This window comes from Nesoenas mayeri (genome assembly GCF_963082525.1).
Source record: "Nesoenas mayeri genome assembly, chromosome: 6".
Lineage (NCBI taxonomy): Eukaryota > Metazoa > Chordata > Aves > Columbiformes > Columbidae > Nesoenas > Nesoenas mayeri.
The window spans coordinates 13,639,716-13,665,634 of NC_137545.1; the positions used below are offsets into that span (position 1 = coordinate 13,639,716).

Consider the following 25,919-nt stretch of genomic DNA (forward strand, 5'->3'; position numbering starts at 1 on the left):
TTGGCTAAGGTCATTGTTCTGTGTCCAAAAGAGGGACATGTTTACAATGTAGAGCTTACAAAATGATGCCATCTAAGCCAGTGAAAATGAGAAGGCTCTGGCATGGCCTCAGGTAATCATTTTGCTATCTATCATCTCCAAGAAAGAGTGTCAGGATGAAAATTTATGACATCAGGAGTAAATTTGTGAAACAAAACCAATGCCTAGACACTGTTTAGTGAACTTGGAAGCCTGAAGGAATCAATATTTAAACACTTTACCTTCGCACTATCAAGACAGTGTAAGCCTCACTATCTGACACACCACCCTATTTATTTTGTATCCACTTGAGGAAGACTGGGAATATTTTTTGCCATACTCCTAATGACCTCTCCAGATGTCTATTTTTAAAAGAAGAGGTTGCAACCATTCCTTGAATCTATTTTAAGCTGCAGTTGTGCAATGCTTGCTACCACTTAGGCAAAGTGTATTGAAGTGGTACAGACATGACTATAGGCTGTTACCGTAGTTATTATTCCAGTAAAGATGGTAGTTTTCAGAGGAAAAGTGAACTATAACATAAGTTATTCAAGGTCTGCTGTCAGCACAGTTGCCATTTCTTCTAACAGGTATGTAGTGCTGCAAACAGAGCCAAGAACATAGCTGGCAATAGTATGGTTGAAGAAATAAAGAGCCCCTGTTATTCTGTGAGTGTTCAGGACAGGAATGAGACAGAACCTGGGGCAGAGATAACAATATCTCACCTAATATGGCAGTTTGCCATCCCCCTCTCTCAATGCCACGCCGGTCCTCTCCAATTCCAGAGAAACTGCCAAAGGAGAAAGTGCTCCGAGTGGGTGAGACATCCAAATGATCCTCATGGAGGAGGAAGGGCACTCCCATCCTGCGTTGTCGCTTCTTCCCAGTATGGTGGAAAGGAATTGACCCTTTGCGCTCACGCTCCCTGTCTTCTTTGCGGCTCTTAAACTACAGGAGGAAGAGAAGCAAATATGAGACCAGGTAGAAGCTTTGAAGCATGGCAAACTACCATTTGAGGGAAAAGATAACACTGATGTGTGGCTCAAGTGTAACCTTCCACTCTGAGCTTTTTGTCTTGCCCAGTTATCTGCACTCTGGGACCACATGAGTATTTAAAAATCTCAGTCTTGCCCTAGGCTGGGATGGATGCCCTTGTATAATTTTACGACATTCTCAGACTATGAGCTAGATTCACAGAATCCACAAAACTCTGCTAAGCATCTTGGATGGCTGCAAACCCAGAGCTTCATGATGTAAAAGCATCAGAGAACTTCACTGAATCAGCTGGAACTACAGTGAGCACCAGCACTTAAAAATCAGCATTGCCTGAGTACCCTCTCCTTATGCAGTTTCAGCAGGACAGTTATTTGTATAAAGATTTCAGTGCTATGTTTGGGTATAAAAACCTATGTAATAACACACAGAATCACTTCTAATGAAAAAAGCTGTCAATCCCATTTATGGCATGAATAAATAGTTCAAGTAGACCTTAAGCTGCTACCTAGTAGGGCACTGAGATGCTGAATACTAGATAAATTAAAGTACAATTTTCTTCTACTCACCTTTTTGAAGATGTTCATCCCCAGGTCTGTGGAGAGATCTGGAACTGCTGGTCTACGCAAGTTAGTCAGTGAAACCTTGGAAAATGCCTCCGTGCTTAGTGATTTTTCTTCCTCATTACATTTCATTGTAAGATCCTGCAGTTCCCAAAAGCAGACAATAAGCACAAGGAGAAATAGAGGATAATCAGCTCAAAAAAAAAAAAAAAGCGCTACTTCCAAGAGCTGTCATAGGAGCACTGTAGAGGAAAAGGACTTTCAATTCATTACACAAAACACTAATCACACATTAGAAGAAAAACTAATGAAGAAACAACAAAATTTAGAAACTCACAGAATTATTGACTTTGTCTTAACATTTCTGTCACCACAGGAAAAAAGAAGTACAGCACATTGTGTTTCCACAGAAAACCTCAGGCATTGCTGTCAGCATGATCTAGCGGCATGGGAGATTCATGTTCTGTTCTGTTCTGATTTGGATCCCAGGTATGGCTCTGGATTGCTGGCAGTTTTCTTGAGGCCTTGGTTTACATTTATGAGCAATCACAACGGCTACTCTTTTTGAAGCGTTTTATTTAAAATCTAAGAGAATATGCCCTTAATAGCATATGCCCTTAAAGATGTATTTTGGAATTAAACTGCAATAAGCAGCACAGTGCCTTCAAGAGACTTGATTTGCAAAAATTTTATATTCACTAAAGAAACCCAAGAGTTATACCTCAATAAGCACCCTTCACTTGCTGTAACAGTGCTCTGAGCTCTGTTCATCACAGTTCTCATCATAATTCATATTTGTGAAAGCCCCTATAGCTATAGCACAGAATGTCCCATGACAGTGAAAACCTTGAGACTAATTGACTGATGGTTCAGAAGAGGGCACTCTACTCCCTTTCTGCACTGAGCCACACAAGGTACAGCTGCCTACTGTAAAGAACGGCTTTGCTACAAAAGGTGTCAGAAGCTCAGCTCCTGGCCATCTGTTCTCATTAAAGATCTGATGACACTTTTCATTAGATGTTTGTGCAGCTGACCCGACCAAATTCCCTCAGGATAATTTTCTTCTGCCTAAATATCAGCTTGTTTCCAATGGAGATGCTCTTTAGCCTTGCTGCCCCATCAGAAAGCTTGTGCTAAACAACTAAGTCATGTTAAAATACCTTTTTGCTTTCAATCCAGAAATAGCTTTATGCCAATGATAGATGAAGTGACTCCTGTGGTATAGGAGGTTTAGATTCTGGCTAGCCAGTCTGTACATTGCAGAGCTGGAGAGCTCTGCAGTACACAAGTATGCAGTTTTATGCATATGTAGGTCCAGCAGAGGTTGGTGACAGTATTTGCAGCTGAAATCTTAAGTGCCAGGTACCATGTTTGCAGTCCTGGGCTACTGGAGACCATACATTCTTCAGAGACTTCAGACTAATCAAAGACTACCCTTGAATTTTTCCCATTAATTTTATCAACACAAGAATGAAGGAGACATACAACAGAAGGTTCCTCTTTACAGGTGTTTTCAGTTACATTCAGTCAAGGTATGCTTTTAAACCATTTTGTATATAAGACTAAAGATTTGGGGGAGGAGTCACATGTAAAACAGCAAATCAGGATTCAACCCTAGGTGCTCCCAACAGCAAGGCCAGCAAGTATTTAACATAGCTTGGTTCTTAGCTGTCACATGTGTCTGGTCTCTTCTGGCTGGAAAACATCATATGAATTTATTTCAGATTCATTATCTTTGTCCACCAGCTACCAAATCAGTGTTTTATTAGGTAGCTTACAGTCACCAAAAGTACAGAACGAGTGATACAAGCCATATAAACACACAGAAAGACACAGTCCCAGTTCTGAAATCCACTTAGGGTAGATATCAAGCAAACAGCACTAGAAAACCCAATTACATAATCACCTTAAATGTACAGTGTGGTATATGATGTATTTCAATTAATCAAGCTAGCACTCCTGTTGAAGACCAATTAAAAAGGTGGCTATTCTGTGCAGTAGGATATGTGGCAATTATGATATACACAAGACGGATAAGAAAGTAAAATTGTTTGTGGGCTGCTACTCTAGACTTTGTTGTTTCTGTTGTCTGTTGCCTTCTTTCTGCAGGACTGTATGGCTACCAACTCATTAGTACTTCTCTCAACTACGATGATATTACACTTGAGACTCTTGGCTTTATATTAGCATTGCAGTGAACATTACAGCTGCATTGGTCTTATGCTTAATTTAAGCTTTGGCTCTTTGCCCCTGCAGTGTTAGTGCATGACTGTGGAGGTTTGTGAGCCTCTGAAGGTTTCATTTCCTAGACCTGTCCTTACACTGAAATCACTGCATACAGGCGCAAAGCAGGTTTCCTTTATCACATGGTGCCAGGTCTGAAATTTGTTTAGACTAAAGTCCCTTTCCAGAGGAAATTAGTATTAATTTTATACACACTCTATCCATTACCCCTTTTCCTATGCAATAAGGAGTGCTGGCATGCTGCACAGAGTTTTTTTCTACTTTGCTGTTCAGTTTACTAGGCAATATATGGAGGATGTTTTTCATGTTCTCTCAATCCCAACTCCTTTAGCCCAAGCTTATATTTGAAATGGGATTTCAAGTACACAGAAACCAACAAGAAGTGTGAGAGTTTTGCTGAGGCGTAGGGAGACGCAGGAAGTTACCCTGATAAAGTGCAGAACAATATAAAGAATGTGGATTTACCAGAAAAATCTACTGGTCCCTAATGTGATTTGCAGGCAGCTGGTTTTTCCTTTAATCAGTTTCTGCCTGCCACTTTAAACCTATCCTGCTGAAACACAGAGTGCTGGTATTTTTGAGATATATTAATCAACCTGAAATAATGACATTGTGTTAGGAGGTAAAGATCCAGACTGAAAAAGCAGGCCTTAACCATATCCCTGTGTTGGATGAGCTGGTGAAGTCTTAGCATACAACCCCTGTGTTGGTAAAAAGAAATGACAGATCTTAGCCCTCTGGAGGCGGCATTATCTCCTCGGACTTGCAGAGAGTCTTAAGTGAGGAGACTTTGAATTTAAGAAGAGCAGTTCAGTCCCTACAGTCAGCTGGTGTGAAGCAGCCTAGGTGTCTCTGGGCACTGGAAAGGCTTCAGTCTTCAGAGCTGTAAAGAAGAGGGTCATGAGTTTAAACTTTTGCTGCATGGAAGACCATTTCACCTCCTCCATCACAGCTGTTCTTTGTAACAATTTGGAAACCTTTTTAAACAGGATTCCAATTTGATGAAGTAAAAATACAAAGGACTGACACAGAGGTTACCAAAAGCAATCAAACCCAGCCCTAGAGGGAAGAATGCCCTGGACAGAGTCCTCACGTTAACAGCTAGAAAGTACCCAGTGGAATTCCAAATGGATTTAACAGAAAACTGTTAGTGAAGAGCAACTGAGCAAAGGGATCTTCTGCAAGAGAAATAGCCTGGAAAAGCAAGAAATAGCAGAGTGTGTTAAAGGAGAGATGTGTTTCACGGTACAGAGAAGAAGCATCACAATACTAGTGCAAACAGTGTCTACAGAGGACAACCCCACTGATGCTGCCACTGTGCTGAGAATCACTGACCACACTCACTGCTGCACTAGTTGCTGAACCTGTTGACCTGTAAAATAACTGGGTTGTTATGAGCAAAGGTAAAGGGACAGTATATGCATGGAAACAGTAAACCACATCAACAGCAATACCTTCCAGTTTTCCCTCCAGGAGATGATATTAAGGAGGATTTTCTGTACATGCACAGCAATCCTATAAAATCCCCATGCAAAGGTAGATTAAGACTGAATAGTAATTCATATCACCTGGCCTTTATGGAGATATGTCAAGCTTTTACAGGGATGAAAAAGGCAATGTTTTATAGAATGACACTAAAGTATAATACAGTTTCAACAATACTGCTGCTGCTGAGCCCTTAAAACCACAGGTAACCACCAGCCCTCACAAAAATCATAAGAATGGCTATAAAATCCTGAGGTTTAAAAATAACAGTACTAATATTTACAGTGTTTATGCTTGTATTTTGGCTTATGAGGATCTGGGCTATACAGAAGAAAATATATTTCACCCTTCTTCCTAATAAAATAACCAGTCAAAAACTGCCAGAGTTCTACAATACTGAAAGTGAGGATTTTAAGAAAACACACCAAAAATCCAGAGAGTTCTGACTCAGAAAAGATATTTGACAGTAATATTGAGAGAGGACAGAGCCTTCTTCTTGAGGTGTTTTATAAAATTGGATTGCAAAAATAGAACCTGTATTAAATTTTGTTAGGCAGTTCCATCGATTTAGTAAACCAGAATTTGCTGTTAAAAGCCTGCACGACAGGAAAAGAGCGTACAACCTAAAAGTAGCACAAATCAACAAGCAGATTAACTGAAACTGCAGCAGCATCCCTTTTTTATCCCTGGAACAACAGTCAGCTACCCAAAAGAAAAAAAAAACATTTAAGCTTTAACACAAGATCTGTAGTGCACCAAGGCTGGTAGTCTGGGGTTCCTTTTCCAGCAAAACAGGGAGCAAGTCTTGACACCTATTAGGACAATTAGGACTACTGAGGTTTTGCTGGCAAATAGAAGGGTAAAAGTTAAGCAATAACAACAGCAGGAGAAAAGGTAACAACATGGAGGGCTTTTGTTCGCTGTCACCATTTGCAAAGTCTACTCCAATATTTTAGCCCAAGTGTTTGCCTGGGGTGTGCAGTGCCGTACCAAATCCAATTCCTTTTCTCTCTTTTGAGGGTTTACACCAAAGCAGCTCAGTGAGCCCTGAGCATTACACAGTAACACAAAGGCAGTCTGATTTCTTCTGACAACCACATTAGTATATTCTCACATTAAAAAACAATGTTATCACAGTTCACCCTAGATTAATTATTTCAAATCAACCCTCAAGCTTTCAGCAGTCACCAGCTCTGACTCTCTGCATCAGATTCTGCCTCCAAACCCCTCATTGTTCTCAGGATCTCTTCCTGAATTGATGCACACATATGATCTTCGAGCAGTTCAATGAACACCAGAGCTGTGCTTTTCAATAGTCGTCCAGCCATCACTTCCCAGCATCACCACAGTTGCTATTTTCTCATTGATGGCAACTGCTTACCTGAGTTTTGTGGGTATTCACCAGAGAGGGTGCAGCAGCCACCATGGAGCTGCTGCGAGGTCTTGGTAAAGGGGTGATCTCTGGCTCAGGTGGTTTCTCTGGCTTCTCCTGCAGCATATGCCTCAGCCTCTGCAGATAGTACATCAGTGACCACTGCGTGCCCTCCTCAGACCAATGTGGCTGCAGCAGGCAGCGCAGCACTGCCACATCAAAGTACGTGGCATAGCGAGACTTCTGGCATGGTGGGATCACCAAGGACACCCTGTTCCAAAAGGCAGGAGTAGAAATGTTAGTCATCAGGCTCCTTAGCCTTTCTTAGATACCCAGCGCTCTGAATAAAGAACCACTCCGTGATGACTTGTCAAGTTTTTATGTTCAACTGTACTTAAGGGGTAACTCTTGACACCACAAAGTTTTCTTTGATAGCTGGAAACTAGTTCTGTCTCCGCATACATTCTGGTCCAACCCAAAAGACCCAAGAGCTCTACTGAGAGGCCTAAAATTTAGTGACTCATCAAAAGCTGTAAGCCGTTCTCCTGCCATCTACAGAAATCACCCGTATGTGAACACAGCTGTGCCCACTTGAGCTTCCAGGGACATTTGACACTGATCCTTTAGGACTAAGACCGTGACCAAGGAAAGCATTACTGAAGACACTCAGATGGATATTTAGCTTTTAGCTCCCTAGAGGACTCAAGTACCTGCTTTGTTAAGTGTTTTCTTGGGTAGGGTTGCTTTCTGAAAGTGATCTGAAGATAAGCCTCCAGCACTTGCACTAACTGAATAATTTGTTCAGCTGGAAACAGACAACCCTTGAGCATCTGCTCTTCATATACTAATAATAGGTATTTAGGAATGGTTTACATTTATACACATCAGGCCTTACTTAAGAAGGGGCAGGTGGGGCAGCTAAGTTAGCTAACCATTTAAGCTGATTAAATTAATACTTATAGAAGTAAAAGTTACTGTTGTGGATGCTCTTTGCCAAGGTGTGCTAGAGAAAAGGATAATTTTTAGCCTTCATTATGATTTTGCTGCTTTCAAGTGGTGTCATTTCCTGATGGGTTTTAGTATGAAATTTCCTAAGTGTTGTAGAAGTTAGCACATGCAAAAGCAAGATGTCTGTAGTAAGCCTCGGAAATGAGGCTCAAGAGATTTCAAAGGGATCATGTCTGTTTTCAGAGACAATCTTATTGCAATAAAACACCCCAACTTTTTTATTATTTGTTTTTTACACTAACTCTCTTCCAGCAGAGTACAACTGGCCTGATCTACCCTCTCTACATTCACTAGCTGTTAGGAGACAATCTGTCAGAAAAGCAGCAGTGAAAGCGAGTCAGAGGAATGAGAATCAGATGACAAAAAAAGGTGTGAAACACTGGGGGTGGGGCAGGAAGTCTGGGAATCGCTTTTTTTTTGCCCAGAAAGTACATAATTTGAATGCTTCCACTCAGCGTCTTAAAAGCACACCTCTGTGAACTGAGTACTTCTGTGATTTTTGGATTCTATAAAAATCAACAGCACACTCATGAATGATATTCTCAGGCATTTGGGAATCATCACAAGAACACAAAATATTTATTTTTTTTGAACCATTTATATCATCGGTTCTGCTAAAGGACACACGCAAACAGCATTGGCAGGACACCCTCATCTCTAGTTGCGTACCACTGCATTCTGAACAGAGATGTCCTAGGCCACAGTCTGGCAAATCATTAGGGAACAAGCAGCAATATTGCCCAGTGGAATCTCTAAGTGCTTGAAGTGAAGTGCACGCTTAAACTGCATTGCTGGATCGCTGCCTAGTGACACAAAGCTGCCCTGGGCATCCAAGGGAGATGTAGGACTGGCAAAGGAGAAAGAAGTATGCAGTGAATGATCACACCACTTGGAATCAGGTGAACCTTGCTCCATATTACACGCTTGGAAATGAGAACAGGTGGCGAGGCTGGGCTTGGAGCAATGCATGCATCTGAGAACTCAAACCTGCAGGAGCTGGTTTGCTGCCAGCCCCACAGGCCGAAGTTGAAGGCACCTGGTGACTGCAGACCAGCCTGTGTCAGCATATGTCACTATATGTATCTATAGATTTACAGCTTCTTCCCTACTGCTGTATTCAAGGTAAAAATGTTACAAGTTTGATGACTTTAAAATGAACCTCTATAAAAGCCTGAAAAAATGAATTAGGAAGGAGAAAACCAGGATAAATTAAAATATGCTATAAAGTTTTCCCCATAAACCTGACGTGAAGGCTGGTTTTGTCACAGTCAAGATTGTGTCTCATAGATACAGCCTGTTAAAAAACTAAGGATAGAAGGGATACTCAAAGAATTCCGACAAAGGAAATAGAGCCCATCACCTTAGCAGCAATTGTAAAGGATGATGCATGGCTGCCTGGTCACTTTGTAGGATCCAGATCAGTGTCTGAGTCTAAACAGTCTTATATGCTCCCCTGTATGCAGCACAGGCAAACCTGAGGCACAACACAGCCTGGAGCAAGGCATATTCTCCTTATATAGTATTTGTCACTAGTCCTTCCTGGGAAGTCTGTTTCCCAGGTAGTGTGTTCAAGGCAGCAGCTGGATAAAGGGCTGTGCTTTTATGTGCTTCAGTGTCAAACTGTATCATCTGCAAATGGAGAATTTCACTCAGTGGAACAGACATAATTAGCCAGAATCAGAGGAACACGCCATTTGCTCAAGAAGCATCTGAGGAACCAGAAATTAAACTCTCTGCTTCATTTAGAAGGAAACTTAGTGTTGGTATAATCAGCTTTTGGTTGTCTGTGACAGGAGTGGATAGTGGAAAGGCAGCCTTCCGTCAGCCCCGGCCAAGGACAAAGGAATACTGCGGCTGTTGGTAAGCAGAGTAAACAACATTTGTTCCCCAGTTGTCTGTTGCTTGGCAACCAAAGCTCCCTGTACAGTTTTAACTGATCAATGAGTCCTGCAAATGAGGAGACATAATGATGCTCTCTTCAAAGCCTGTCTGAAGCTTCATCCCCATAGCAACCACCAGACCCAGCTTGACAAATTGATCACCTGATTCAGTCTTCTTAATAGGCTGCTTATTTTTTTAAGCCTGTGCACTCTCTGAGCGGTAGTGTTCACACACAGAAAGGCACTTCTGTCTCCAGCTTCAGTTTTACTGGCTCACATTAATGCAAATTAAATAAAGACCCAGAACAGACAGCAGGCTTGATATAAAATCCCAAGGGAAGCCTCCTGATGGGATCAGAACCCTAGAGAATAGCTTTTCCCTTTCCACCATTGAAAGGGTGCATCAAACCCCTTTTTGAGAAATCAGAGCCTTTCCTAGATTATATCCAGAAACCTACTCCATCCCACATTTCTTCTGTCTCTGTGATGAAGCAACTTCTTAAAACACTGCAGTGTTTTGGATATGACATTTCCCAAAAGAGAAAGCAACAGAAACAAAATTTTCAGAAGGAGTTTAGCTGACACTCCTAAATCCATAGAGACCTAAAAATATAGCCAGATTTCTCTCTCTCTCCACCCTCTGAAAACACTCATCAGCTTTATTTACTTTACTTTACTATGGAGTGCCCAGTTCTACTGAAAATCCAGTTCTATCTTTACCTGCCCAAATCTCGATTAAAATAAGTTAATTTATCAGTGTCATGCTGGAAAACCATAGCCTAAGCTCTGCAGGACAAGCTGGGAGGATGTTTGCTTGGCTGTGCTTCTTTGTTAGCCTGTTCCTTTGGGTCAGTAGTCTAAAGCAAGCTAAGCAGAAGGATGCAGAAAAGGTAAAATGAAGAAAACAGAGAGGCTCACAGAAGTCCTCTGCTAAAGGCAAAGAAAATTTGATCAGAAGGAAGCCAGAAAAGGTATCAGCTGCCTGAAGCTGAATCTATCTAAGGAGGGTTGAACCTCCAGGTTGTTAGTGTCTTTAATTATAAGAAGTCAACACATTAGAAAAGACCAAAGAAACTGTCCCAACAGGCCAGCTAGAGATTTCTCCAGTGAAAATGGCATAAAATTCAAGTGTCACCACCTTGTTTATCACCAAGAAATGAAATTTGTTCAATTAAGAATTCGAGATAAATATCCAGTACACTTGGCATGTAGGGACAACTGCAGATTCAAGATAAAGGACTGCTGTGACCTCCACGATTGAGTCACACTAGCCTAACTTTCTGCTGAAAAGGTTTGTACCTGGGATGTGCAGTACCTCTCTCCTGAGAGGTTTGGGAGGACACACTTCCATCCAAGGAATTTCCACGAAGACATGCTGAAACAGTGGCCTTTGAAGGTACAGAATCTGGCTGGGTTGTCTCACAGACCACCTGGAGTCCCTTTGGACAGTTTTAACAAAAGGAAATAGGTATATAAGCATATTTATCTCTCTCATATTAGTTTTCCTGCTGCAATTTGTGCTTAGACATGACTATTATGCCATAATACTATGGTAACACCATGGAAAAACTGATCAAGCCTGGGGCTTCTCAGTACTAGGCATTGTACAGGCAAAGACAAGGTTCGTGCCTAAGAAAACACATAAGATCAGGCTTCCATCCTATAAGACAGGATAAGGCCAAGGAGATCCTGACAACCATGCTCAATACCATTTGGTCCCACTGCAAACAAAGGTTGGGAACCTTTGGAAGAACTCTGGAGAACTGTAATTTCTGGAGACGGAACATTTTAGGGTGGTAACTGCAAGTGCTGTTTCAATATTAATTTCCCCCTCCCTCAGCTCCTTATTCAAGCTTGTCTAATGTTAGCATAGAACTTACCTCAGTGTGTCCACTGTCCACATTAGGGGATTCACAAGTCACGCTCTGATTGTTGGTGGGAGAACTTCTCTTAGCTGAGAAAAGAAGTCAAAGGAGGACATTTCAGGAATCACCTCTAGTATTAAAATGTACCACCAAAAGGATAAATCAGAAAACAAAAACAAAGCAGCATCTTCCTGCTGAGGACGTCCTAGGTGTTATCTACAGCCATAAAAAGAAATAGGACTTTAAGAACTTTCGCACAATTCTTTCAATTTTGTTGTCATCAACATCGTCTACTGAAAATTTCCACTTCTTTAAAATTAAATTTTAATATACATTTTATCCCAAATCCATTTGGCATCAGGTTGTATTTTCCTTTGCACACTAGTGCCTTTTATTTTAGAGCTCTCCCTCCTCCTATTTTCACATACATTCAGCTCCTTTTCTAGGTTACACCTCTCAGAATGTGATTTCCAATTTGACAAACGCCTTCAGCACAGGAAACACAAATGTCATACACAAAGTTTGATGAGTGATACTGTAGAAGAACAAGGGCTTCACAAAGATCAGGATGACAATTTTTAAGCCCTGTCACATTGCAAGCTATTCAGATATGACTTAGTATCAGACTGACTCCAAACAAAACATTGCAAACCTTCTTCAGCAGAATTTTTTAAATTTGTTTTTTGAAGGAAAATAAGTAAATTTTTGGTCCCAAATTGAGATAATAAAGCTAAGATAGCAGAATCTTCCTTCATATAAAGAACCTCATTCCAATGTCTATTCCCATTCTGCTGAAAACATTTGCAAAACACAATAGAGTATTTTAAATTCAGCATATACTCCTGAAGTTATTCTTTAGGGATTTTCTGACCACACTCCAGACCTATGGAATAAATTCCAACAGTCAAAGAAAACTTAGGACTAATTCCTTTTGTTAGATCCAGGGTTGAAATATTTTTTTTTAATTCCATACGTTGAAACAGAGGGAGGAAGCACTAGATGTCAAAGATGGTTTTAAATAATCTGGAAGGCTTGAATCTTTCCAATTCTGGACTGTCTCAGAGGCCTACAAAGCCTTCAGAACAAAATACAACATCTAAAATGACTTCTCATCAGAAAAATCTCATTTACTGAACTACATTTTCACTACTGTGAATATTACGGGTCCGTGCTTTTGAGAGTGAGCATACAACGCTACAGCGATATATCCAGCACACTTTCAATTCATTACTTTGTAGGAATTATGTAAATCTATTGTCTAAAAACATAAACCTAAACAGTTTTTTTCGAACTAGGCCAGACATAAAGGCTTGGAAGCCTAAGCGCCCAACTCCAGCCTCATTATGGTTGAAGTACAAAGGAAGAGCAACCCCTTTCAGCATGCAAAAGCAAATTCACAACCTAAACCTTCCTTGGAGCCTCTTGAAGCTACTTTAATTTCATAACATGGTGAAATTACAATTTTAGATAGGAGGAGAACCTACACTGCCAACTGTGTGCTCTTCACTGATAATTTTTGCCCAGTGCCAGTTTGGGAAAGCCTTCCCCACCCATGTCAGGCTGCTGCTAGATACTGCCTTTGCCCTTCTTAGCAACAAAGGAAGATATGGTGAAACAGTGATATAAGGCTGACTGGAAATGATAACTCTACCAAAGTGTTTCTCATTTCCTATTTGTGATTTCTCCCTCATCTACTATGTAATTATTATGCAAATGTCAAATGACTCAAAAGGGAAACAATCTTCAACTACTTTCAAAGGTCTGATTAGTTCCTACGGGATTAATATATTCCTCCAGATATGATGGCTACAGAATATAAGGCTGCATCAGGCAAACAAAGGAAAAGTTTCCCACTCTCAGGAGCTACATTACACAGCAAAGTCACAGACCTGTAACGATGTTCCTGATTGGTTTTACAAGGGCATTGAAGGCAGAAACTTCAGGCTGCCTGTGTTCCCACATAGGCTGCCAAATAACAAGGCCACTAGCCAACCGAAATGTCAGGTCAGACTCCTAGAAAGACAAATAGAGGTTGTATCACACACACTCACATGAAATAATGTTGTTTACAGTCTAAAAGGACTGTAATTTCTCTGATGCAGAGCTCTCACAAGAAATGGGTGATACCATGTGAAGTTCTGTGGTCAGTATATGTTAACTCAAGGGCCACTGACACTACTCAGCAGACATTAATCCATTTCAAGTATAGCTATTAAAAAATAATAGGAAAATCTCAACACAAAGATATACAAGAGGCTTTTTCCAAATGAAATTTCTATACTAGTTAATGAACCCTGTTTTTTTCCAGGACATTAAGCTGTAAAAGAAAACGCCATTCCTGTGTCAGAACACATCTCTTCTGACCATATATAATCACTTCCTCTTTAGAATTCAATCTCAGCCTTAGGATTTACACTCCAAGACCTGAACTTCTTGCCTCAAAAGAATAAGAATACTAAATACTAAAACATTACTTAGAAACTGAGGAAACATGAAATGTAACAAATTAATATGAAATAGTAGTATACAGTAATGTCATTGTTATTATTTGCACTGTTAGTGCCTGAGCTATGTCAAAACAGAGACATCGGTACTACTTACACTTGTGCCATCATTGTTTTCCACATCCATGTAGCTGAAATCATGTAAATTAGTACTCAAACAAATCTTAGCAATATCAAAGGGCAAGTATGCATCTACTTGACCTACGGTCAGATCTACATTAGGAGACACTGGTCCTGGTATAGTCCAGCTATCTCCACAATCAAACAAACATGGCAATATCAGTTTTGGCAGCATAACTATAGCTGCACCACCATCGCCTGTTGACATAGGTCCACATGCCTCAGTGGCTGAAATCAACAATGCAGAAAGAACTAAAGAAATTGCAGTAGATGACTGCTTGTAGCTCTCCAGCCCTTCTATTCCCTACTCTTCGTTAGTGCCATCTCATCATCATAAGCTCACAAGCCTCGTTATAAACCAAGCTTACTTGAAATTACTGTTTTTACTAAGAAGCACCTTGCAAGGCTTTTGGAAGTGGCAGCAGTAATGTTTTGCATTTTCATTTTGCACTGCTAACTTCTGGGGAGAAGCCAACATTTTTTATCTGCGTTGTTAAATTACAGGATTACATGCATCCCTCTCACCCCCTAAACATCTCATTTAAAAACACATGGCTAAACAAAGAAGCTTCACGGAAGTTACAAATTCCATCATTTAGGTCTGCCTGTACAAACGTATCATTTCCCTTGAGCACACACTTTACTTTGGTTATCTGATCAGATAGTATTCTTCCTCTGAGACTTCTATCTCCGTGAAACACAGAGGGGACAATGCTGACTTAGTGAGCCTGTCACATGCCTCATTTACCTCATAATTTTTGAGCTTTGCTTTGATGACAGAAACATGCATGTTTTCAAGAGCTTTTTGATGTTCATCACTACAGTGTCTCAGACACTTTCAAGGTAAACCTGAAATATTGTTATGAACCCCATCTTATAAATGGGAAACTGCATCCCAGAAAGATTAATATATTAAAAAAATTTGAACCTAATCTCTGATAGCCTGGGTCTACCTCCAGTTTCATTTCATTTATTCAAAGGGCAGCCCACATTTGTGTGTGTAGCACTGGGAAGAATTCAGCACTTCAGCATTTCAATGGCCTTTGCCACTGCCACACTTATACCACTATCACGTATTACTGGTAATTAGCACCAAGATTATTAGTAATGACAAATCCCAGTGGCAGCCCCATGGTGGAATCCCCGAAAAGCTAGCAAGGCCATTCTAAGCAATGGCTGAGAATCACTGGAGCAAGCTAAAGCTCACAATCCTTCCTGCAGGTTCCAGGGTCCCAAAGATTTCACAAGGGACACGGATCTTTGACATTCCTGAAGGCTGAAAATAGCTCATTTCAGATTTATTTCCCTTTGTGTTTGCCTGATGCTGTGGTGATTGTTCACGTCACTGGAAGAATGTCTTCCTGATGGCAGTGTCATTCTGCCAGCTTGTTAAAACATTTCCAGTGGTCACCCAGTGTGCACTGTGGGCTGAATTTTTGTTAATTAACAATCACAAAGGCAGAATCATTCATTTTCTGCTCAGAGGTGTCTCCACACAAGTACCCCACCAGTGTTCCGCTTACTTTTATCCTATGGACAAGGGGAGCAAAAAGGAACACAAAGAGCTCCACTGTGGCCATGGAGTTCTGGAAGAACTTCCTTCTGTTATTTTCCTCCTCGTCATTTGTGGCACTGGGCCGGGGATGTCCTGGTGATCCCTGGTTTTCAGCCTGATGTATAAAGGCGCTACTGCTCCCTCCCCAACTGGAGCCTCTGTCTCCTCCAAATCGGTCATTGCTGCAGTCCTGAGGGGCCTCCAGCAGCATCCAGTGAAGAGTGTGAAGAAGCTTTGTTTCAGCTACTCCAAGCTTATCCTGATGTCCTGGAAAAACACATCACAGTATCTCACAGGGTTTCCATTAATGGTACTGTAGAGACTTTCAGAGCTACACAGGGAACTGGGCATGCAACATCCTGATAAGCATTTGAGAACTAAAATTCTACCACTAAAAGTATCAGCACTCATTTCATTGTGTTTAAAACCCCCTAATTCACAACTTTCCAGCTACTTTACAGCATTTGCAGTTCAGTCCCTGAAACGTCACTTACAAGGCAACTGAATGTGTGGACAGAGAGTGCTCCTAAAAGAGGCCAGCTTGAAAAGTCTTGTCTGTTTGACTCTATTTAATGGCATGTCTCATGAAGCAATTTGCTGCTGAAATCAGTAAAAGACTAGTAAAGTATGTTAGATTTGGACCTGGTCCTATCCCTATTATCTCCTTGACTTACCTGCTGAGAATCAAACGCATTCGTCTGGACAAAAAGAAGAAAAAAATAGAACTGAGAATATTAAAAGTACCTGCTGCAATTGAGCACCGCACCATGCCTTGAAAGAAACGTGTTCCTTCAGGGAACCCATGCCTGTTGGGTGGTGAGACTTTCGCTAAATCTAGTTCTACTATCTCTGGAAAATAACTAGCAAAGTATTATTGAACTGCTTTGACTCTTCAGCTCATCAGACCATTAACACCACCAGGAAAGCTCTCACAGGTTACCCTCCTATAAATGACAAAAGATCAAGAAAGGCAAACCACAGGATGAACTAACTGGGATTCTAGGATGCAGAATATGTCAGAACCCTGAGCATCAATCTGTCACATTTTGACTGATAATTTCAGTAATGGAAAAATGAGCACTAACCTAGCTTGTTTCGGTTGGAGAGCAATGTTGCAGTGCAGTGCAGCACATGTGGGAGCGCAGCTTGGACAAGTTCCCAGCGAGAAATGCTCTGGATGGCTTCAGAGAGAGCTGGAGAAAGGCCATGCAGCTTGTTCTCCACTAAAACTCTTTCAAAAGACTAAAAATAAGAACAAAGAAAAAAAGACACTGTGTATCTATTTCTGTACATACCTTCTAGCACATACAACATTCTCTTTTAAAAACCTGTAATCTGTACATTTTCACTATGTAGCTAAAGCACACCTTAGAATATTTTTCCTGAAAGACATAGACTGTACTTAAAGTTCACCAGACCTATGGACAAGGGACACTGGGCTAAGAAGTGAATGAGCCACTCAATATATTTTCTGTAATTAAAAATAAATAAATAAATACATAAATAAAGCAAGGATCATGTATATTAGTAAGTGCCAACATCAAGCCAGACTTACAGTTGTGCTGGGTATTAATCTGGCATGCCAGTAATCCTGTTGGAAGTCATGGGAGCTAATGAAGCCTATATTTATGGAGCTGAGAGCGGGCTATTCTCACACACACACGCTCTTTCAGTTTAGTGTAACATAAAGGGCAACCCATTAAAGGTGCATGAGCCTTAGGAAACATTTTCACACCCTGCCACAAAAAATTATCAGTGTACAAAATTTTTCGTAGAGCCATGATGTAATGGTTTTTTGAACACTTAAAAGAGCTGATAGCTGCAGCAAGTTCATTATTTCCACCTCAGCAGCACAAAATAAGACTATCTGCCTTTGAAATCTCTAAGGAAGTTCCTTATTGCTAGTTGCTCCAACCATTTCAATAAGTTCTTCCTCTGACCAGATACAAAGATCTCATTACAGGTCACAAAAGCAGTTATATTCCTTCAGTGAAGCTCCTGAAGTAAAGAAATACGTTACTGACAATGCATGTTCTTGCTTTATAACAGTTTAGCCTCCTGGCTACCTATTTGTTCACAAGCTGCTTCACTGATTTTATCAGGCTCTGAGCAAAAAAATAACTGTTGGTATTCATGAGCCAACAGATGCTTCAAATGTTCTCACTCGAGATTCATATAGCTTATCCTTCAACACTAGTCATACAGATTTTTCCTGTAAAATTGGGGGAGTAATAAGAGCAGATCTAATTACAAAGAAGAAAAGCAAAAAGGGCAACAGTTGTTACCTAGATGTCCTAAATGACCAGCCAGTCCCAGGCAGAGCATGCTAACCAGGGGTTATGCACTCCTCTGTATACCCCAGCAGCTGTGCACTGTGTTCTCTCAGGTGGTGGCCACATAGAATCATTTTGGCTGGAAGAGACCCTCAGGATCATCGAGTCCAACCATTAACCTAACACTGGCACTAAACCATGTCCCTAAGAACCTCACCTACGTGTCTTTTATGCATCTCCAGAGATGGTGACTCAACAGCTTCTCTGAGGAGCCTGTTCCAATGCCTGACAACACTTTCTGTGAAGAAATTTCTCCTAATATCCAATCTGAACATCCCTTGGTGCAACTTGAGGACATTTCCTCTCATCCTATCCCTCAGTACTTGGGAGAAGAGACCAACATTCTCTGTATGACAGTGTGGGCAGGCATGAGCTCCTCCACTGATTAGCAGGATGCCTTTGTGCAAACACAGTGCTGCGCTATCATGGTTTTTACAGCATCTCCATAATAGGTCCGCTCTGGCCAGCATGGAGGCAGAGAAACACACATCTACCTGTACTTACAATCTAAGACAACAACTGCACAATAGCACTGGGCACAATAGAAGGGGAGATGGACTGTATGATTTACACAGATGAATGTGGGGAGTATTCAGAACTGAGTGTGCTTACAGAGAATTAAGCCTTTAGCAACACAAACTGAACCTGAAGAAATATTGACATTAAACATCAGAGCTTCCAGCAAACATAAGTGTATAGAAAGTCACACTGCTCTCCTACTAGAAACCCTGGGTTCTAGTCAGAAAACTCCACAGACTTTCTTTATGGGGAACTGTCTGAAATTGGAGGGCATTAGCTGTAGTATGTGGGTGAAAATGCTGGCTTCCTGAGTACATGTCAGAAATAATGTGCCACAGATTAGGTTGTCAGCAATGCGTATTTCTTAGCACCAGGACTGGATAAAACATTACCAGGGAAATAATGTCTTAAGTTACTCTTACTGTGATCTGCTGTGGGGCACCTTGTTTATAATGGGAAATGGTCTCCTGCCATTCACTCCTATCCACTCAGGAATCTGGGGAACATGAAGGGACAGCCAACACTTGAAAGCCGTGGCAGGCAGAGGAGCAAAGTATTCATTGTAAGGTCTGAGTATTCTGTCCCATTCAGAACAAAGTCATTGAACTGCAGCAGCAGTCAAGGGCACATTAATGTAAAGACAGCAGAGGTCTAGAACAACTGTCCCAGACAATGTTACCTAACAAAAGTGGAGAACAAAGCAACAAAGTATCCTCAGAAGCAAGACAAGAGGTGAAGAGTTAATGCATGGTTACAAACAAAACAAGGTCTGAAAGAGCCAGTAAAACCCATGAAATTTTACTTATTTTTGTCAAAAGGGGACAGGATGCGACTCCTTATTTGTTCTTCTGGGCACACACTCCCATCTCTACTCATGCTTCAGCTCTGGGGCTCACTGAAGCTTTTATTCAGCCCAGTCAAGCCTCTACACAAGCTGAAATGAAGCTCAGCATTTAAGCAAGTAGTTTCTACCAGGTTAGTGAGCTGAATTAGTTCACTGAAATGCCTGTCAAGTACCAGTGCTGACCTAAGCTTATCAAAATAAATCATCTTCTCACCTTCAGTAGAAAAGCCAAACCATAAGCTCATACTTCAGTACAGTAACAAAGTTATTCAGTTTAGAGAGCAATAGGAGGAATAAAAAAAAATTATCACTGTGAGCAGCAACCCTATTCGGAATGTGACAGAAGGCACTTTGCTGATCTCTGGCTTTCCATTCAAGGTCTCATTCATGGGTATTTCAATGGCATCAGGGAGAAAGTCCTCTAACAACTACCTTCTGGAAGCTCTGACCCACATTCTGTATACTTCAGAAAATCAAGAGGAAGCTAAGAAATCTGCAACCACATCTTTCAATTAGGCATGTATTCACCACAACATTTTGGGTTTCTGAGCCACATGAAGGTTTTCCTACGTGGTTAGCCATCAGATTCCTCTGTTTTTTTCCTGGCCTGAGCAGGAAGCTAAATATATTTTTGTACCACAATGAAAGATTAGCTTTCTGAAAAAGCATATGTGATCACAAGCACCTGAGAGAGAAATATTGTATGGTGCCAGAAGAATGCTAATGTATGGAAACCACTGAGTGTCCCTGTGTGCTACCTGGAGTGATTGGTACACAGTTGCCACAGTGCATGTACTGTCAGCACAGGACCTAACTGGCAGCAATCCCCACACTGATAACTGGCACAAGCATCCCAACAAGAACATGCAGTTCTTTGGACAAGTGTTCCCATGGGATTTGTCTGGAGTTCTCCATAAAGGTCCAGCTCACAGCAGCTCCTGCCTACACCAGACATTCAAGATACAAGGCCCTGGGTTAGCATTCGCTCCTGTAGAGCTTCCCTTTCGGTCTGCTACAGCTCTGACTTTCAGGACCTACTACAGAGAATATACAGATGTTAAGATGAAAGACCTAATTTTCACCCCACATAAACTAGGCAACTGCTGCTACAGCTGAGAGGAGTTACATGCTTCAATGAGAAGTCTGAATGAGCATGTTTGAAATAACCTTCCTGTAAGTCAGTCACAAGAGAGATATTGTCATGCTATGGCTATGTCTGGAACTGCAGCCTCAGGGCTGCTGCTTGGCTAAGAAAAGAGTTACCTTCTCACAGCAGGCTTGTCTATTCCTACAACACCCCACATGACAAAGGAGGAAAAAGAACATCTGCCAAGATGGTAGTGAGGGAAGTCAGTGTTATGCGTTGGCTGGAGAAAGGGCAGCCCCTTTCAGTGATGCTATGTGTGTGTGTTCAGCTCCCTCAGGGCCACTTACACAACTATTTTTCCTTTTACCCTAGTGATGCCATCTGTCTTCACAGGAAGTGGCAGTCAGTCTTGTCTGGCTGCCTTCCCACTGCTGCTGTTCTCCACCAAGAACCAAAGGGGCTGTCAAATACCTTGTGACCAGGGTCAGCCTGTATGTCACTTTGCTGCTGGAACAGGAACAGGTAGCTGCCTAAAGAAGCCTAGACAAGCAGCAGAGGACAGACCAAATTCTGGCTGGGCTTTGCCCTGGTTCCCTACACAGCTTTGCTCGAGCTGTGTGAACTTCCCCTGCTCTAAGCCCAGGGGAGCTGTACCTGCAGCAGACTGCATAAGGCAGCGAGGTCTCAGCCAGGTCCCTAGTCCCCACCAGACAGCCCAGACTTTGGGGAGCTCAGCACCTCCCCATCCTGTTCCATCCTCTCAGGAGAGCCAGATGAGCTGCAGGTCTCCTCCAGGGAAGTAGCCTTAGAGGATCTCACTTGGGAAAGAAAAAAAAAGCAGTGAGCTAGAAGGGAAGGGCCCAGTGCTTAGCCTGGTGTATGTAGAGAAGGACCCTGGCAGAAACATAGATAAACTATTAGTGCTTCTTGAACCAGATTTCTGTCCTTATAGGGAATATAATTGCCCTGTTCTTCCAAAGCTCAGGCTGCATCATGGTGGAAAGCAGAGACTGTTGCTAAAGTCACTTCAGACTGACTGGAAAGAACTCAAAATGCAGGCAGACAGTATTGTCAGCCTGGGGAAGGTCCTCTTAAAAGGGAAGAGTTCCTAAAAAAGATCTAAAACATAAATCTAGGAGTTCATAGAACAGGGGATGGTATGGTTCCATTGTTTACTAAGTATAGTAAGCGCACAAACATTGACAAGCATGAAACACAGATACCAAGTGCTTTATCTACAGAAAATTCCTGTCTTCAAAAACTCAAGTGTTCTGCAACCATGTGTATTGGCCAGACAAAATAAAGGTGGTTGCTTTTTAATTTTTTTTATATCTATCCTTTAATCATTCATAAAACCAAAATGCATTACTACATTTGCAAAAACAAGTAAAGAAAAAAAACAGAAACAAGAAACTTTGAATTTGCAGGATCCTCCAAGAAATGTTTAGGTTCTTCCATGCCCAATGCAATCTAAGGTAAAAAAAATTTAAAAATATCGCTCAGCCCCTTACCCTCACCCAAAAAATTGTATTAGCTTTGTACAGCACTCACATTCCTGTGAGGTCATTTACAGCTTTGATTCATGCACATTGGAAATGACATTGTGCCAAGGCAGAACAACTTCAGAACAGGGAAAAGAAAAAACACTAAATCCATACTGAGACACAAGAGCATGCGGGGGTGAGGTGGAGCTATTTATCTTCAGATTAAAGGCTATTATTCATAGATCAACTGAAGTCAGTGTGATTGTATAGGTAAGGAAAACAAGGCTATGAAAGGGACAGTTTTTTCCTCAAGTATTATGGTATAAGCAAAGCTCAAAGAAGTAATGCAATCTGCTGTTGCAGATCAGATGCTGTACTCACTGAATCTAGGCCTCCAGCATCTGTTTCCTTCAAATTCCACTGCAGCAAGTTTAGAGCCAAGAATAACAATCTAATACTGTACCATGTTGTATCATACGCATTGTCAGATACTTAACAACCTATAGACATGCCTAGAACAATTCTGGCTAAAGAATTTTAAAAGAACAGATCATATAACAGGTACATAGTATTTTTAGGCACACCAGTCAATACAGTGGTGTTAGGTAATCAGTTTGATGTTTCAGAAAATAAGCCAAGTATCTGTCAAGTTCCAGAAACCCTGTCTAACCCCTGCATGCAGCACTCTGCTGCCCCCCTGGGTAATACAGAAGGTGTTGATGTGGGCAGACATTCCTGTGCCTTGGCAGGAATCAGAAATTCATGAGCAAAAGAAGGTGGCAGATGCAGCAGCTCAGGCTGTATCACATCAATTGCTCAAAGCTAAGTCCCACCTTCAAAAGCTTTCTACCATAATTTAAATGTTATGTTAAGAGTTGGGGAAGAATCAAGTTCTCCTTCATTCAAGGGATGGAAATGGATTGGATCTTCATGAAATGTTTTTTTTTGAGATCTCCCCTTCCCTTGGCTGCACATCTGATTTATGTTGTCTTGCGATTGGTTTTTTTTGCTTGTTGTGTTGTGAGTTCGTTGTTGTTGGTGGTTTGTGTGTGTTTTTCTTTGGGTTTTTTTTGACGGGGTTGTTTTTTGACACTTGCTAAATTCTGATATCTGCTTACAGAAGAAAGGTGCTTTAGAATCAGCCTGGGGGCCACACAGGGTGCCAACAGCACATCATGAAGCACAAGGAATTCACAGACAGGTACATCATGGAGAACACACAGAGAAGGAATCTCTGTTCCTCTACCCAACAGCAACAGACATCAGCTCACAGGTGGGGCCACAGCCTCAGATCGTAGGTGCCTCAAGGCATGGCTCTTGCCCACTGCTGAGACTCCTGGTAAAGGACATAAGGCAACAAGCTCCATTTCCTGAACAACCAGAAACTGCCAACAGTATAAACCAGCGATGATGCTTTTTGCTCCGTGTGCCAGAATTGCAATACATTTTACTCAGCGACATTCTAAGCTAGCAGTCCCCTATCAGTGTCTGGTATCTAGCAATAACCCTGAAAAATTTATGGATTTCTTAGAAGAAAATTAGTCAGCAGCAGCTAGGGCATCTCCGACATAATATCTTGTGAAGAGCAAGTCAGAAAATTGCTGCAGAGAGACCTAAGTACTTTAAACTATTAAGATACATGTCCAGACCAAGTTTTTCCAGTCTGTCAAGTCTGGCTGCAACTGCTTAATGTACTGTAAGTCATACAAGATGAGCAACAGTTCAAGGACTTCTGAAATTCCCTAGATACCCATCTTGGTTGAACTTACTGTGTGCCTTCCATTTCTCCTCCCTTAAGACAGCAGATGGAGGTTTCATTCAAAATACAGTTAGAAATAACAATTAGTATCTGCATAATTACCTTTCTTTAATTATGCTGATACATGCTCCCTCTGTTTTCCAGTAGATGAGGTATTTCCACCATGCACAATGGTAAAAATATTGTTTAAAGCCTGTTAGTAATGTTTTGATTTTCAATATTTTCAGTCTGAAAAAACTCCAGTAATTGCAAACTGAAATGACATCAGTCTAATCTGAAAGCACATATGCACATGATGAACTGTAAGTTTAGACCCAAGTTGTAGTAGTTCAGTCTGCCCATATTATTATTTACTTTATTTAATTACTAATTAGTTCAATTACTGATATACAAATAAATTTATTTTTGTTGTGTCTAGAGATGCACATGATATCCAAATTCTCTAGATAGGAAAAGGTTTCAAATCCTTCATGTGATAGAAGTACAAAATTAAGCTGAATGGCCTAAATCCACTTCTGGCATAAGCTGAGAAACTTGTTGATCAGTGACCATGGTCAGATCAGGTTGCACGAAAAGTTAATTACTAAGAAGAGTTGAAAAAGAGAAACATGTACATACCACACAGGAAGCTTCATATTGTTTCCCCAGCTTAGGTCTTAAAAATGCACTGAAGGAAGGAAGAAAAAGCATTAGAGACCCAATACTTCACAGATTTTGCTTGGTTATTTTTAGGATTCTTCTGATATCAGAAGGTGGGCTAAAGGCCGAGAAACTGAATGTAAAGGAAGACACATGACCAAAACAATGTTCAGATACCTGTTCATGATATCTGACAATATGCTGTTACCTCTTCTAGAAGATAAAAGTACCCACACTGATAGACCAAGATGTAGTTAATCCATCCTCAAGAAAAGTCCTGTTCCCATGGATAAAAGCTTCCATCAAACAGTTTCCAGCCATTTTACCTCAGTGAAAGATTTCCAGTATATGCTGTTTAAAATGTGCTAAATATTACAGAACTTTGCCTTGTCTCTTTTAAGCCAGAGATCCATTTCACAGTATTGTTTTAAGTATTTTCCTCCACAATCACTGATATGGAAGGCTTATGATGAAATGCAGGCCTGTACCCTGTAGGTAGAGAACATCCACCCCTCTTCTGCCATTCCCCTCCAGAATGGGATCAGAGTTAAATATTTAAAAACTAATCAGGTCACATTATTACAGCATTACATTTTTTTTTGAGGACGCTGAAAGTGTGGAATAAAGGGATTTTGTGACTGAGGCCTTAAAATTAGAGCCACGGCCTTCAAACCTTTCAACCTCCCCCTACAGCCTCTGCAGTGTTTTCAGTTTAGAATTCTGTTATGACTGGATTCACAAGGAACATAAACCCCCAGCCATACATTCAGCCTGCCCCTCACACATCATTCCTCTCCAATCCAATGAAATCAGGTGAGACTTTGACGTATCTGTTTGCATGCTGACCTCTCAAAGCATAGATTACACTTCCAGAACAGCTGCAAATACAGATACAAGCAAATCTGCAAGTCTGGTGCAGCACTGAAGGATGCTGCTTCTGGCACCAGAGCTCCAGAAGTCCTCTTAAAAGTGGGGGTGGAAGTGGGGGTGAGAGAGACAGACAAGAGGAAGGAGGAGAGAGGTACATAGACACATATACACATGGATGTTTTAAACTCAAATCAAAAAGCTGCCTGGGACTGGCACTAGGTTAAGCTGCCTCCAGTCCTCCCTCCATCCCCAACACACACAGATTGCTCTGTATCGAGTGCAAAGAGAACAGCTTGTTTCACGCCTTCATGCTGCAGCTGCAGTAACTGCTTCCTCCCCACCACTGGGCAGCAGCTGGTCTGCCCCCCGCCCTGGCCCCCCTTCACTGCCCTGTTGCAGCTGTATCCCAAGTACCCAGGACTCGCTGCTCTCACCTGGTTTGCCTCCATAGGAAGGTCTGGATGGGCAGAGGGATGCCACGGCCACTCTCCTGCTCCTGGCCCTCTGAGCTTTTCCTTTTCACCATGATGCTGATGACAGCTGCTGCTGTGAGCCAGTCTTAGCAGACACACCAGCCGGGATCTCCCATGGCTGCCTCTTTGCTCTCCGTAACTCTTTACCCTCTTCCCTTTATCTCTCGCAGCCTACCCCCTCCCTCCCCTCTTACACCTCCCTTCAGCTTTGCTGGTGCAAAATGGCTGCAGAAGGCAGGGAGGAAATTAGGGGAGCGAAGATGTCCGCGTCCCTCTGCTTCCTCCCTGCCTTCAGCACCTCCCT

At 41.6% G+C, this 25,919-nt stretch overlaps 1 protein-coding gene across 3 annotated transcripts in view; it reads right to left on the reverse strand.

The window, feature by feature from the left end:
• UNC80 (unc-80 homolog, NALCN channel complex subunit) overlaps positions 1-25,668 on the reverse strand; it is a gene marked incomplete at both ends in the record, with an annotated part of 127,149 nt that extends 101,481 nt beyond the window's left edge. For all 3 annotated transcript variants that reach the window (XM_080346916.1, XM_080346914.1, XM_080346915.1), the window contains 10 exons: positions 744-966; positions 1,581-1,715; positions 6,685-6,946; positions 10,863-11,002; positions 11,444-11,517; positions 13,318-13,441; positions 15,576-15,874; positions 16,693-16,849; positions 24,252-24,300; positions 25,577-25,668. In XM_080346916.1, the coding sequence (XP_080203042.1) occupies positions 744-966; positions 1,581-1,715; positions 6,685-6,946; positions 10,863-11,002; positions 11,444-11,517; positions 13,318-13,441; positions 15,576-15,874; positions 16,693-16,849; positions 24,252-24,300; positions 25,577-25,668 (1,555 nt within the window). The remainder of the gene's footprint in view (positions 1-743; positions 967-1,580; positions 1,716-6,684; positions 6,947-10,862; positions 11,003-11,443; positions 11,518-13,317; positions 13,442-15,575; positions 15,875-16,692; positions 16,850-24,251; positions 24,301-25,576) is intronic.
• Positions 25,669-25,919: the final 251 nt, after the last annotated feature.